At 52.6% G+C, this 15,491-nt stretch overlaps 1 protein-coding gene across 1 annotated transcript in view; it reads left to right on the forward strand.

Annotated features, from left to right (window-relative positions):
- Window positions 1-1,322: 1,322 nt before the first annotated feature.
- ADAMTS7 (ADAM metallopeptidase with thrombospondin type 1 motif 7) overlaps window positions 1,323-15,491 on the forward strand; it is a gene marked incomplete at its 5' end in the record, with an annotated part of 43,820 nt that continues 29,651 nt past the window's right edge. Inside the window, 10 exons of the mRNA XM_082061457.1 lie at window positions 1,323-1,410; window positions 2,206-2,558; window positions 4,426-4,597; window positions 6,887-7,083; window positions 8,330-8,413; window positions 8,989-9,113; window positions 10,101-10,250; window positions 10,933-11,076; window positions 14,670-14,814; window positions 14,958-15,050. Coding sequence (XP_081917583.1) covers window positions 1,323-1,410; window positions 2,206-2,558; window positions 4,426-4,597; window positions 6,887-7,083; window positions 8,330-8,413; window positions 8,989-9,113; window positions 10,101-10,250; window positions 10,933-11,076; window positions 14,670-14,814; window positions 14,958-15,050 — 1,551 coding nt within the window. The remainder of the gene's footprint in view (window positions 1,411-2,205; window positions 2,559-4,425; window positions 4,598-6,886; window positions 7,084-8,329; window positions 8,414-8,988; window positions 9,114-10,100; window positions 10,251-10,932; window positions 11,077-14,669; window positions 14,815-14,957; window positions 15,051-15,491) is intronic.

Genomic DNA, 15,491 nt, shown 5'->3' on the forward strand with positions numbered 1-15,491 from the left:
CTAATAGTATCGCTTAAATAATCAAGTATCTCCCCCAGGGACGGCAGAAGTGGAGCCGCAGCAGATGGGATTGTCAGTGTCAATGTTGTCTGGACCGCGAGCCCACCGTGCTGCGTGCAGGGAGGAGAAAATACATTTATTCTGCTTTTCTACATTTATTTTGCTTCCTCTGTCCAGGGTGGGACACGGGGGCTCGGGGAGCATCCGGAGTGCGTCACCTGATGCCCTCCTGGGTAGGGACCCCCCTCGTTTCCTCCTGCTTCACTTTCATTCTATACAAAATGTCTTTTACGGTGTGTTTGGGCTGAATTGTGCTCAGAAATGTGGATTTCTGAGCGTGACCTGATCTTCAGGAAATGTCAGAGCTCCAGGTAAGCTGGGCTGGATCCCACAGCCTGGCTTTGTTAGTCCTTGCTCACCAGTCATCCTTCAGAATGGGCTTATCAGAAACTCAACACCTGATTTTGCTATTTTTTAAATATTTTTCCTCTGACTTTCGCAGGTGAAGTTGGGAGGGGTGGAAATGTTGCAGGGGCTGGGCTCTTTTTCCCAGGTGGGAAGTACCTATTTCAGCATAGAATCGCTGGATTATTGAGTAGTTTGGGTGTGAGGAGACCTTCGCAGCTCCCCCAGTGCCACCCCTGCCATGAGCAGGGACATCTTCACCAGCTCAGGTTGCTCAGAGCCCCTTCCAGCCTGGCCTGGGATGTCTCCAGGGATGGTTCATCCACCACCCCTCTGGCCGAACTGGGCCAGGCTCTCACCACCCTCAGGGGCAACAATATCTTCCTTATGTCTGGCCTGAATCTCCCTCCTTTAGTTTAAAACCATTACCCCTTGTCCTATCGCAACAGGCCCTGCTCAAAAGTCTGTCCCCATCTTTCATATCCACCCCTTTTAAGTCTGCAAAGGCCACAATAAGGTCTCCCTGGAGCTCCTCTTCAGCTGAACATGCCAATTGTCTCAGCCTGTTCACCCAGCAGAGCTGTTCCAGCCTCGGACCGTTTCTGTGGCTCCTCTGGACCATCAGGAAAAAGGAGAATTAAAAAGGTGAAGAGGAGAAAGCCTTGGGTTCGGTGCTGTGCCGGGACCGGCAGCCTCAGAACCAGCACGTCCCACCGCCCGCTTCCCCCCGCAGCCCGCGCGGCGAGCAGTGGCTCCCCGCAGCCGCGTGGGGGCGCCCTCGCGCTGCAGCGGGGGGCGGGAGGGGCGCGCGCGCGCGCTGCCCGGCCCTGCCCGCGCCCTCCGCACGCGCGGAGTCCCGCCCGCCGCTGCCGGCACGAGCCGCTGCCGTTGGCCGCGCGGAGCCGCTGCCCGCACCCATGGCGGGACCGGCCGGGCTGCTGCACCTCGCCGCCGCGCTCGCGCTGGCCGCGGGCGGGCGGACGGGCGGAGCGGCGGCGCGGACAGGTCCGCGGAGGGGCGCGGGGAGCGGGGGTGTCCGCGGGGCTGCGCGGGGGTGTCCGCGGGGCTGCCGGCGGGGCGTTCCGCGAGGATGTCCACGGGGTGCGGAGGTGCCGGCGGGGCCGGAGCCGGGCAGCCCGGTGCCCACGCCGCTGCAGCCCCCGGCCGGGCTCGCCCCGCCGCTGCTCCCCGCTCCCGCCGGCTCTCCTGGGACGCAGCTGGGGAAGCTGCGGGGCGCTCAGTGCCCGGGGTACTTTGTCCCCAGAAACGGCTTCCAAACACTGTTTGAAAACTGGAATTTGGTTGGGGGGAGGGGGGTGCTGTGTTTTGGTATGTTGTCGGGATTTTTTGGTGGGGATTTCTTTTTTGTGTTGTTTTGTTTTGTTTGGTTATTTTGTTTTGTTTTGTTTTTTGTTTTGTTTTTTTTTCCCCTGCAGCTGTAGTTAAACAGCGGGAACGTGTGCGTGGAAGCCGTGACCGGCTCCAGGCAGCGCGCACCCCCGGAGCTGCACGGCCCCCCCTAACCAGCTCTATCCTCCCCCCACCCCTGACCTTAACCCTTCCGGGGAGAATCCCAGCCCCTGCCCCAGGGTAGGGGCGGCAGTGTGGGGTGCCCCATGGCCATGGGGTCCCTGCCCTTCCCTGCTCCCCACCGTGCCTTTGGCACTGGACACCAGTTACCAGATCCAGCTGCTGCTGGGGTACCTGACCCTGCTGGGCTGCCTTGGGAGTTCAGCATCCAGGGCTGCAAGAGGAAAGGTGATGAACCCCACAGCTAACCCTAAACCCTTTTCTTCCCAGAGCCTGCTCCACCCTACTCCAGCAGTGACATCGTTCATCCCATCAAGGTTGACGAGAGTGGATTGTTCCTTTCCTACGATCTCTCCCACCGAGCACTTCACCGAAGGTCTCCTTCCTCCAGGAGCAAGTTTCTCGCCTTCTATGAACTCCATTACAAAGGACAACCCCTGAAATTCAACCTGAGCCTCAACAACAACCTCCTGGCACCTGGGTTTGTCAGCGAGAGGCGATACGGGGGCATTGCCAGCGCCAAGATCCAGCCTCACACCTCCCACTCCTGCCATATGATCGGGGAGGTTCGGAGCCGGGCGCTGCCAGGGGGTCTGGCCGCGCTCAGTACTTGCGATGGTCTGGTAAGTGCAAGATCTTTAATCGATAAGGAAATAGCTTTGTGAAAACCTTTATTCTGCTGAAAGATATGGTAGAACTCCTCCCAGCAGCAGCAGAGTCGGGATCTCATCGCGTAGGTTTGATGTGGCTGTGGATGAGCTGACTCTGAATTTCCCATGGATTCCAGTGGGTTGGGAAGTTTCCGGGACTGTGTTTACTTGTTTATGTCCAAATTCCCAAAGAGACCATTTCTCCTATCACTTCTGCCTTCTAGTACATAAGCGTAGGATTACGAGAAACACAAAACAAGGTGTTTGAAGCCTGGAGGTATTTCTGATAACGCAGCTCATGTAGAGTGAAACTGCTTTGTTTTGTGAACACCTCCACTACCTCATTCCACTGCAAATATTTTTGAAGGTGATAGTGACCTGTGAAAGTGTAAATTTTGCTGAAAACCAAAGTTACTTTCACAAATAAGACTCTTGTTGGTACTCATTAAGCCAAATTTATGACATCAGTGTAAGCGTCCTTATCTGCCTGAGCTGGTGTCCAGCTGCCACAGGTACCAGGTCTCCACAGGGTTTAAAACCTCCTGGGCGTTACAGAAGCATCACCGTGTGACTTGGTGGCTCCCACGATGCGCAGATGCTCATTCCCGTGCAGGGGCCGTGGGGTGACAGAGTCGCTGGGGTTCCCTGGAGGTGGGGTCTCCTTGGAGGCAGGGGAGGGATCCCCAGCTGAGCTCGCATCTGGTATCTCTGGGTTTGGGGGGACGATAATTCCATTGGGTCATTGCTGCTGCAGGTGCCTTCGTTCAGCTGGGGGCTCTGTTTGCGTTTTAAGCTTCCTGTGTTTAAATGAAGGCAAGCAGGTGTCTGTAATGCTGAGTTAGCCCTGTAGAGCAGGGTGGCTTTTAGATGGAAGGTCTACAGAGGCCACCCAAGTCCCTGCGTGCTGTTTGAGAGTGCAGGGCTGTGCTACTGGGTTCGAGGAGAGCAGAGTGTCTTGTGCAGGTGTGCGGAGGGAAGCATCGCTGCCGCCTCCCCAGCACCTGGACCTGCGAGAACAGGGCTCGGACTCTCCCTGCCATGTCTGGTGGCAGGGCAGGAGCTGGACACATCCTGGAAGGTGTTTGTTGCTCTTTTCCTACCAAATTTAACAGCATTCCTGCTAAAGGAGAGATGCCAATAATGTCCTCCAGTTGTCATGTGGAAGGGCCACGCTCCTTGTCAGAGTCTGACTCTCTGTGGTGCGTTCCTGCTGCCATCAAGTGCTGCTGCAGGTTCCTGTTCCTCTTCTCCGGGGGTTTTGTGGTCTCTGGCCTGGGCAGTCTGTTCCCGCTGGTTCCCAGCAGTGCTGCTCAGGCAGTGCAAAGGCCGGGAGCGACTGCCTGCATGTGTGGAGGGTGTCCTGGGGAAAACACCATTAGCGCAGCGCCTCCTCCAGACACTAGTGCTGTGCTCTGGTCCTTTGGGGAGCATTCCTCCTTGGGAGCATCTCCAGGGAGCTTAGAGCGGTGGTGTGGGCACAGGAGGGAGCGCAGTTTGTGTGCCCATTCCTGGTGTGTCTGTGTCTCCGGAGAACATCACTTTGTCTCAGCATCCCTCCTGTCCCCAAGCTCCTCAGCATCACACACCTGTTGGCTTCACCACCCATCTACTTTGTGACAGGGTCTCTTTAGCTTTTTAGTTTCTTATGGTCAATCCACACTGACTTGTTCTCTTTTGTCTGGGAGTTTAGAGCTCAAAATATCCATAGAAACAGTTTCTTTAGAGAACACTTATTTCTTCCTGGAAAATTTTGCAAACCTCTCCCATTCCCAGGTTCTTCACTGTGAGTCTGTGTAGGTGCTGATGGCTCCATGGTGACAACTTTGTCTCTCCCTGCCAGAAAGGTGTGTTTCGGCTCATGAACGAGGACTACTTCATCGAACCAGTGTCCACCAGCTCTCGGGAGGATGGAGCAGCACAGCCCCACAGGATCTACAAGCGCCAAGTGCCTGAGCGCGGGGCAGAGCAGGGCAGGAGGCCACCGGCTCCGTGGGAAACCTGTGGTGTGCGAGGTAATGTCCCCTTCCTCTGCCCGTACTGCAACGAGCTGGGAGCTGCTGGGTCGCAGGGTTTCTATGAAGCACATCGTAGGAAGATAACGGGAGCAGGTCCAAGGCTCAGCCACCTGCATTACCTCTGCGGATTCGTGTGTTAAGCTCCCAGCATCCATCAGTAACACTGATTGCTCTCAGTTTGAGTTTCACAAGTTGGGCAGGACATCCTTCTTGCCACATTGGCTGACAAGAAAGAAAACCCTCAGGCCAAAAGCCAGCGGTGAGGGGCTGTGCGGTGTCTGGCTGTGGGTGGATTTGGCATGGGGGGTGTGCGGGGGGACATGCTCATACACCGTGCCCACCGGCAGGGAAGGCTCCTGCAAACTGCTGCTCAGGAGAACTAATTTGCTGAGTACCAGCTAATGTGTTTGTGGCATTAATGACTGGAGCCCACAAATCATGGGAATCAGTGCAGAGCACAGGGCTGGGTTTTTTCCTCTGCCAGTTTGTCTGTATTTGCTTATGTTGCTCACATACATGACTGTGTGTGCCGAACCTCAGGCCTCTTGCTCTCATCTCTTCCTCCCAGCCCTGCTGCAAGCATCCTGGGATGTGGAGACTGAGTATTTGTTTTTATTTCCTCGCAAACATAAGTTTCTGACCTGCCAGGTCATTGGCCTTTCAGAGTGAAACCAGTCGCTGCCCCGGGAGTCTGTCTGTGAGGCAGAGAGAACGTACCAGTACTGGTCCCTTCTCCTCTGTCTAGAGCAGATGGGCTGGAAAAGCTTCCAAAGCCAAGATTTCAAGTAATGAGGAATTCAGCCCAACCCCAGCAGCTCATGGACACTTTACTCCTCATCTGTATCAGTGAAGCTGCATCTTCCAGGCATTTCATCTTGTTCTGCATATTTCCTAGAGCTCTCTGATTTTGGAAACTTAGGGTCATTTTTTTTTTTTTTTCTACAATCAGATTATCTTTAGGCTTTCTTCCATTAATCTAAATCAATTGTTTAATCTAGAGTAAAAATCATAATGGCTCTTCTAGACTTTGAAGTCTGTTCATTGTAAATGAATTTCACTGGGCATGATACGCCCGTGCACAGTGTATGTGCATCCCTCCTGTAGTCTGGCAAAGTGGATGTGATTTGTGTGCCCTGGAAAGGAAACCAAAAGTCTGCAGGATTTTAATTACTGCAAGCCTTTCATTTTGTACTGATGTATTGCCGGTTTTCTTTGCAAAACACCACAGGGCCAGATGGTGTTAAGCTGTTGGGTGCTATTGAGTGTCTGTCAGTGTGCAGGGCAGGCTGTGTGCACAGCTGGGCCAGTGGGTCAGGGAGGGTCTCCAAGGGAAAATGCCGTGTGACCCCCCCGGGATCCCAGGATCCCTGCACCTTCATGTCCCGCCTGAGAGCTCCGCAGCACAGGGCACAATGGAAACAAGCTCCAAGGAAGCTGCTGTGATTAAACTGTCACAGTGGTATTAGCAATTCATCAAATTATCCAGATACTTGGGATTTTTCAGGCTGGGGATAAAACACTCTTTCACAGCTATAGTACAGTATAGTCCATAAAATGTAAAAGTCCATTGTTAACAAAGTAATGCTGAGCCCTTAGAAACGGGTCATAAAAGCGATTCCCACTGTGTGGGATGGGGTTTGTAAAGCCTTTACCCAGCTTGGGGCTGACCCTGACCTTGACCTTGGAGCAGCGTCTCAGGAAAAGTCTCCACATGAGAATTCCCAGTGGCTGGTGTGCGTGAGCAGCGTCCCCGCTCTCCTCCGCCTCCGTCCCCGTTCAGCCCAAGGAATGTGCCTGTTGTTTCTCCCTGGGAAGGAGCAGATTTCAGTCTCCATGTGACCTAGGAAATCTCTGTGCGGTCCTGCAACATCTCAGTCTTGCCCAGGACACTGATGATCTTTAGGAACTGACTCAAGACATCGGTCCAGCTTCGGGGGCGCAGAGTTTATGATGTTGGGGAACTGTCTCTCTCTGCAAAATGCAAATTTGTGATGGTAATCACAAGTGTCAAGCCACCAATATTTCTCAGTGATACATGCCCAACTGTCTCTCTTGGAATATTGCAAACCCTGTCCCATCCAAAGAAGTTATTTCAAATGCTTTATTTATTGTTTTGTTTTGTTTTTTTCTGTCATGCTAATGCTGCTGTGAAACAGACTGAGGTCAGAGTCTTCACCCCCCAGGGTGGAACATACAGCACAGCAAAATATATGTAAGTTATGTGTCTTAAGTGTGGAGCCTTCTTCTCAACACCAAAAAGTCTTTTTTCCCACTTTAATCCCTCAGAATCTCAAGAAAGCCTGGAGAGGTCTGAGAAGCGGAGGGAGAGATGGGAACAGAAGCAGCACAGGAGGAGAAGAATAAGGCAGCGCTCCATCAGCAAGGAGAAGTGGGTGGAAACACTGGTGGTGGCTGACACCAAGATGATCGAATACCATGGCAGCGAGAACATAGAGAAGTACGTGCTGACCGTGATGAACATGGTGAGTCCTGGTCCTCAACAGCAGAGCCGCCAGGCCCCTGGGGACAAGCTGGGAGACAGGCAGGCCACTGGTCTTGCCACGACTCATCCTGGTGGGACCTCAGCAAACCTCTGGCCAGCCCGGCCATTTTCACCGCGTGGTGGCTTTTCTGTGTTGCTCAGTGCTGAGAGTGGCTCAGTTCCCGGTGGTTTCACCTGCTGTCAAGGGGACAGAGTTTTGCCCATATTCTCTTATGTTATTTAAAATATATTGGGATGTCTTTGAAGTTTTCTGGGATTAATCTCTCTAAGCTTGATGAGTAATTTCCAGCCTTTCTTGATAGTCTGTGTCTAAGATTTAGGGGAAAATGTATGTGATGGCTTGCTTGAACATATATTGGAATTAAGCTTTTTTTCACTTGGCTTTTGTTTGTAAGACTTTTAGTGTAAAAAAGTATATTCATCTCATGAGACTCATCTGATGACCTGAGAGCTACATCTAATAACGATGAGGCATGGCTTTCAGACACAAGGTTAGCGATGGGTGTCAGTGCATGGTTTTAAATGAGTATGCAACCCATATGAGATAGCTCTGCTCAGAAAGGAATGACATCTTTTCAAATAATATTTTTGGTATTGGAGTAGTTGACATCCCGCTTTATCCTTGGGAGAAGGACGTCTCTTGTAATTATGGGCTGGAAAAAGGCTGCGCCACCACATCCATCTATGATGGAGTTATATAAGGAGTTGGACTCGATGATCCTTGTGGGCCCCTTGCAACTCAGGACATCCCATGGTTCTGTGATGCCCACCGTGGGATGAGGTGGCCGAGTCTGTTTGCTGTGCAGCTGCTGTGGCAGCACCTATTTGTGTTTCAGAAGGTGGCTTTGGTTGATGGCCAGGAAGGAGGGTGGGACTTGGCAGAGGACCTAGAGGTAACATCTCCAGGTTGCTGGGGGTGGTGAAGGCACCCAGTGAGCACCGGCATCCTTTGAGATGTTAAACATGTCTATTACGAGTGAGCCTTGGGCATTTCTGGTTGCGTTTCAATGTGCTACACGGATTATCTCCATTTCAAATGGATGTCATCCAACTCCAAACACTTAACTCCAGGTCTGCATCTGGTCTAGCCTTTCATTTTGGGGAATTCCCTGAGATGTTGTCAACAATCTCTTGTAGCTTCCCCTCGAGCTCACATTCCCCTGCAGATGTACTTACAGGGCAAGGTCTCTTTTGGGCTTTATTTCTGTGGCTGTTGTGTGTTGCAGGTGGCGGGTCTGTTCCACCATGCCAGCATTGGGAACCCCATCAACATTGCTATAGTGCGACTCATCTTGCTGGAGGATGAAGAGGTAAAAAGAAAATACTGTGCTGGCAGCCAGGCAGGGACACACGGGGAGTCTTGAAAGCCATAAGGTCTCTCTTGACCTGTTTTCATGGCCTGGATGAATTTGCACAGGATAAATGCAGATGCCGCTGCCTTGCATCCTTGCATGGTCAGAGAGGCTGCAGAGTCTGATTCATATAATGAATGGTAACTTGTCACCGCTGCCATAGTGGGGGCTGGGGGCCGGTGGCTGGTGGTGCCCCCGCTGCCGCGGTGGCTCTCAGGAGCCTGCTGCTGCTCAGATGGGCTCCGCGGCCCCGTCCTTCAACCCCAGCCAGGACGGGATATTTTCCCGCAGTGTTTCTTAACCCCGGTATCAGATGATTTAATGTTTCGATTGAGTCACAGATAAAAAGAAAGCAGAAAAGGACTGTGTCCCCACTCAGCCCACAACCTATAAATATGGAACAATTCCATCTGGATGGCAGTTACTCCAGATTTCACTCTGATATGTCTGAGATCAGACTCTTCCCCATTGCATCCTAAAAACCAAACAAACCCAGCAGCAATATGACAGCAGACTTTTAATTATGTTGGCAGGAGGATCTGAAAATCTCCCACCACGCAGACAACACCTTGAAAAGCTTTTGCAAATGGCAGAAGAGCATCAACATTAAAGGAGATTCCCATCCCCTGCATCACGACGTCGCAGTCCTGCTCACAAGGTATCATGCCCATAAGCTGATTTTATGATGTCGGTTCTACACTGGCAGCCATAAACTCCTCTGGCAGCTGCAGACAGGGGACAGACAGACAGACAGACAGAGGAATATCTCAGTGGGAGCAGTTGAAATGCTGCTTGCCCTGCCTGGACACCTGCACATTAGATACATAACATGAAACCTGAAGATAACCTGATCCTAGTGGCTGGAACTGTCTCAGGTTTAAACCTAGAGACAGCTCCCAGTTACTGAGCAGCAGAGGTTTCCAAACCAGGATTTCACCGTAGCCCTATTGCCAAGCCCCAGAACGGCTGGATCCTCCCAGAAGATGCACACAGGGATTAACTCTCCATTTTCCCTTGGAGGCCAATGCTGGGCTTGGCAGAGGATCCTCTCCAGAGGCCCCTGACCTCCCATGGAGCTCAGAGGAATTCCCACCCCTGGCCGAGTTTATGTACCTTGCAGTAAAAACGCAGTTTGATGGTTCCAGGCTGCAGTGACTTGGCTTTTGGCAGTGTTGTGGTTGTTTGTGTGATGATTCACAACCCACAACGGTTTTATCCTCTGTAGGAAGTTTGCTTTGTAGCAGAAATGAGGCACTTCAATTGAGTTGTTCTTCCTGGGTGGCTGGAGCTCCTCTGCCCTGGACCACAGCACCGCTGCAATGTGCTTCCCCCATAATGGAGTAATTGCTTAATTATTCCCAGCATCAGCTTTATTTATACAATGGAATAAATGTAGCCAGGCTGGCTAGCAGTTCCCATTAATCAGACTTAATAATAAGCCGGGGATAGTGGGAGAGTGGAGGGGAAAGGAGAGGTCGTAAATCTTCGTGTTGCAGAAAGCGGTTGGATGTCTCCATCCTGGCTTCTGTTTGGCCAGGGGCTGCATGCGTCCCTGTGGGCTGGGACACGTCCCATGGCGGGTCCTGCCGCTGTCACAGCCTCTCTCTGCTCTGTGTCTGTGTGTCCGTCCTCTCCCCGGCCCCAGGAAGGACATTTGCGCGGCGATGAACCGGCCCTGCGAGACACTGGGGCTGTCCCACGTGGCAGGGATGTGCCAGCCCCACCGGAGCTGCAACATCAATGAGGACACAGGACTGCCCTTGGCCTTCACTGTGGCCCACGAGCTCGGACACAGGTACCACCGGCATCCTCCTCTGCCCCCTGCGCTGCTCGGTCAGGGCTCCAGAGGGCAGGGGGGGAATTGGGAGAAGGTTATCAAGCAGTTCCTCCCCACTGTAAACCCTCCTCTGCACCTGCCAGAACTTACCTTGGGAGTTGCATCTCAGAGTTAAGGCTTTGGTTGCCCCAGGTTTAATGGAAATCATATAAATCCAAGGCAACCTGGACAAATTACATTTGTATATTATCCTGTGTAGTTGATGCTGAAGGTTTTGGAGAATAGGGTTGCCCATTGAGAAGTTTTAAAATAGAATCAGCAACAGAATTTTGCTTGCCTTAATTTCAATTAAATTTTGACAAGATCGCTTGAACATCATAGGTCATAGTAGATATCTCCATATAGTAAAAATATATACCTAGTAAGTTTTATTGACTTGATCTTGCTCAGTATTCTCATTACTTGGCTGAGCTTTCAGTAAGAAAACTGAAATAAAAGCGTGGGACAAAGTTTGGGGCAGTGTCCCTGGTGTCACTAAAGTGTCCCCCCTAGCCAGATCCTCCCAGTTAATGCGCAAGTCCCCATGGCGCCGGGCCGGGTTGCGGTGTCTGGCGCGACATTGTGCTGGGAAGCAGCGAGGCTGCGCGGTTGTGGCGGCGAGCGGCTCACCTCTCCTTTGTGGGGCTGTGCTCTTACACAGTTTTGGGATTCAGCATGATGGAAGCAGCAATGACTGTGAGCCAGTTGGGAAAAGACCTTTCATCATGTCTCCACAGCTCCTGTATGACACATCCCCACTCACCTGGTCCCGCTGCAGCCGCGAGTACATCACACGGTTCCTCGAGTAAGTGCTCCCCTACTCTTCCTCTCCTTCCTCACTCCCAGGTGCTGGGGGTGGCTCAGGCTGGGGGCAGTGGCTGGGGACTGACCCAGCTCCACATGGGGATGTGTTTATTAACAATAATGAATAATAATAATATAATATTAATGATATGTGGCTCATCTGCCTGGGTCCTTGCTGCACGGCTGGGAGTTTGCACGCAAAAGCAGCCTGAGTGTTTGGGTGGTGACACAGGGCTTGTGGCTGGAACAAATAAAGCCAGAGTGGTTTTCTTCGCTGCTCTGTGCAGTTTTGTGCAGCTCTCTGCACGGGGCAGATGGTGTTTGCCTGCAGGCAGGAGGCACCACGTGAGCAAACGAGACCGAGCCAAATTCTTCCATGCATTTGTTTATTTTTAGCACCCCAGGGCTGATTTTCCAGCCTGTTGTTATTAAGTTCCTAGGAACGCAGCCCAGAGATTTACGTTTGTCAGCCAGTGCCTTGTGCTGGAGAAACGTTTTCTTTCACTGCTACAGGAAGGTTAGAAAACAGTGAAAGCATCGGCAAGAAGGGGTGATGGGGAGAGCTGGGCGCGGGGCCAGGCGCTGTGTCTTGGGGAGACGGCCTGGGCTCCCATTGCTACATCCCAGCCTGGAACACTGGGCTTGGGCCCCACACAGGCAGAATTATTATTGATTTATGGCTTTCGGAAGAATGGCACTTTCTCGTATCTGCAGCGTTCTTGGCCTTCTACTTTTAACCTTCACTTTTGGATTAAGAATTTCCTGCTTGCAATGACCTTGGGCTGCTACAAGCTGCGATGGGGAAGACATGGAGCAGCTGGATGCTGCTCCGGTTGGGGTTTGGTGTGTGTGCTCCCCCTCGAAGGAGCAGCTCTTCCTCATGGTGGAGCTGAGCCTGACAGGTGTCGGTCACCGGTGTCAGTCACCGGCTGTGACATCCCCTGGCAAGGGAGCAACTGGTTGCCAGCACAGACAGGAGTGCGTTATAACACGGTGTTGGCAGGAGAAGGGGAAGGAGCGAGCCAGCAAATGAGACTGCGCTGACCTGGGATTGCTGGATGTGCTTGAAACAGACCTCACATTTAAAGAAAAAAAAAAAAAAAGGCAAGCGTTCTCAGATGATTATTTTACAAAATATTATTATTTTAGAAATGCTGCTGAACTTTTAAGCATCTGAAAGTGATTCACGGTTTCGGCAGCGGCACAGCCCTGGTTCTGCGGGTCAGGCCCTGGGCACAGCCAGGGCTGGGGGACCCTCCTGCAGATACTGCAGGCTGGCGTCCGCTCAGACACCCGGGGGCGATGGAAGTTGTCACCTCCCTGCTGTGGCAGTGGTGTCCCCAAGGGAGTGAGCACCCTCGTTCAGGCTAATGAGGGAGGTGGGCACAGGGCTCCAGACCTGGATGAGCCCTTCTTGGCATTCTGTGGCAACTAGGCATTTGCTCCGTGCCAGCTCTGCCTGACCCCCTGTTTGTGCAGCTGATCCTTCCCAAGCTCCCATCTTTTCTTTCTTTTTTATTGAACTCAGTCCTGGCTTCTTGGACCCTTCCTCCAGTTCTCTGAGAGCTTTTGGAATTTTAATCCTGTTCTCAAATATATCTGCAGATCCACCCAGCCTGCTCACATATGGGGATTTAATAATCATACCATCTAGTCCATCATCCAGCTCATTGATGAATGGGCCCAAACAGGCAGGCGCAGCACAGACCCCGATGTGTTCTTCCTGCAGACTGTGGCTTATTGCAGATCCCTGCAAAGTCAGAGGGAAACTCATGCCAGTTTTTACTGGCTCAGTGATATGTTTTGGACAATTCAAGTGACCAGTAGGATGATTGTAAAGTATTTAATGAAGTAGATTTTGAACATAGCACTGGGAAGCCAACAGCAAATCCAGATCACGCCCCATACCGGGACAGAGACCTCTCCCGCAAGCTGGGGCAACACAAGGTGCCTCGAGCACTTTGAGAGGGTGAGGAGGGTTGGGGACAGTTTTGGGGTGACGTATGGGGCCCCGGCTGCTGGTACTTGACCAGCAGCTGGTTAACCCATCCAGAGGAGCACCAGTGTTGTGCATGTAGCTTGTGCAAGAGCCCAGTGCTTAAACTTGGGCTTTCCTCAAGAAAGATACCATTCTTTCAGTTCTGAAATAAAACCCTCTTAAAGTGTTTTCTACCAGCAGGTAAAGCCAGTACCTCTAGAGGTGCAAGGCAGTGACTTCACTGTGTGCCTGAAACAGGCTGCACCACGATACTGCATCCAGCTGCCTAATCCACACTTAACTCATGCCAGCTCAGCCACACCTTGGCCACAGGGTCCATCCTCCCGCTGGGCTGGGAGAGGCGGGATGCTCCTGCTGCTGTGGATGCAGGAACAGAGATGTTCGAGCCCCTGGGCTGCTGACAGCAACCTGTTTACTCATTTTTCTAATAGGGAAACTACTCATAAGAAATATAGATATCCGTGGTATTTTAAGGGGCTGTCTCCAGCCAAGCAAGCTGTTTGCAGGTGTCCAGCTTGGGGATCACTGGCATGGGGAAGGAGGTTGGGTGCTGGTTCTGCCAGGCATCACCCCATGGCATGGCCGGCACCCTAAAGCTGGAGCTCTCCTGTGCTGCTGGCCCTTGTTTCTGTGTTACTGCTTTGGGTTAAAAAGGAATCTTGTTTCCAGTTAATTTAGACCTGTTCCCAATCACAACAAGCTGAAGTAATCTCATCTGCTGAGAAAACCTCGCTGGAGCCTTTGCCTTGCTGGAAACAAGTTTGTTTAAATCAACACTGGAAGCTCAACTAGTGTGTGTGTTTGTGAAGTATCATAGCAAAAGTGCTTGGAGCAGAGCAAGGAACATCCCTCGCCATGCCCTGGCCGCCTGCCACAGGCAGCCTGGATGGCTCAGTTCTAATAACTCTTTTCTAAGGACGTCCAGTCCCGCGTGGTTTGAGCGCTGTTTGTAGCAGCAAATATGAGGGCGAGTGTGTTTTGCTGCTGACAATCTACTTTATTTCTATTAGCAGGGCATTGACACATGGATTGTGGCGTCTGCAGGGATGTTTCTGGGGTCAGTGTGATGTATGAATGCGGGGACAGCATCTATCTCTTGGCAAGGAAATGTTTATTTGCTGAAACCCTTCACCGTGAATGGCGAAAGCAGCTCCCAGCTGAGGCCTGTGCCGGTGACCTGGTCGCAAAGGAAAAATCCAGGGGGTTATTGCCAGTGAAAATGACATTTCTGGGTTTCTGTCAGGGGCATCTTGGAGGAAGAGGGAAGCATACAAGGCATTGGCATTGGCCTGGCAGCTGCACGGAGAAGCTGCTCCTGCCTTTGCCCCTTTGCCTTCCACAGAACCCGCCATCCCCAGGGCTGTGGGGTGATCGTGCTGGGAGCAGCACCCACCCCAAAAAGCCAGTACCCACACGTGCCCATCATGTGCTGGAACAGCTCCAGGGGTGATGGGAGAGCTGAGGTCACATCAGCTAGAAATGCTAATTGCTTCTCATCGTGGTTGGATGTTAATGAGATGTTGGATTCCTCTGTTAGCAGCCACCAGGACATTGTACAGGGCCGGGATGATGCCACTCTGCCCTTTCTCTTTTAGCCGGGGCTGGGGGCTGTGCCTGGATGACCCCCCAGCCCGCGAGGTGCTGGACTATCCCTTGGTGCCACCAGGCGTCCTCTACGATGTGGGCCACCAGTGCCGGCTGCAGTACGGCGCCTACTCCACCTTCTGTGAAGATATGGATGTAAGCCAGGCTTCCCCCATGTGCTCGGGCTTGAGGGGCTCACTGGGGATGGGGGGCTTTGCGTGGGGCAATCCTCTCCCTCCAGGTTAAATTTGTGCCTGTGGGTTGGCCGGGGCAGTAACTGTGTCTCCTGTTTTCCACAGAGCGTCTGTCACACACTGTGGTGCACGGTGGGGAACACGTGCCACTCCAAGCTGGACGCGGCTGTGGATGGCACGGCATGTGGGGACAGCAAGGTGAGGGGGAGCAGCCCCCCCACGGCTGCAGAGACACCTTGTCCTGCACACAGGGCTGTTCCGTTGCTTCTGGCACACAGGGATGGGCTCAGCTTGCTGCCTGGTGGGCACAGCCTTCAGGGAAGCTAAAAATGCCTTAGGGAGGTGAAACCTGCAGATATTTCCCATGGCAGGAAAGCATGAGGCTTGTTCTGCTCTCCAGCTGCTGCAGGGGTGGATGCTCGTCTCCAGGACACTTGGGGACACAGGGGTCCAGCAGCCGACGTGGCAGCTCAGCAGGAGCTGCACTGGCCAAGGGGTGTGGAGGGGACCAGCTCTCTGCAGCTCTGGTCGCCCTTGCCTGGGTGACATACCAGAACAGAGTTTTCCTGCTCAAGGTAGCATCACTATAGAGTCATAAAGATATCTGCATACATCTCTCCTCACTAGGTTTAGTGTCCT

The sequence above is a fragment of the Streptopelia decaocto genome (assembly GCF_964273445.1).
Source record: "Streptopelia decaocto genome assembly, chromosome: 9".
In the NCBI taxonomy this organism is placed as follows: domain Eukaryota; kingdom Metazoa; phylum Chordata; class Aves; order Columbiformes; family Columbidae; genus Streptopelia; species Streptopelia decaocto.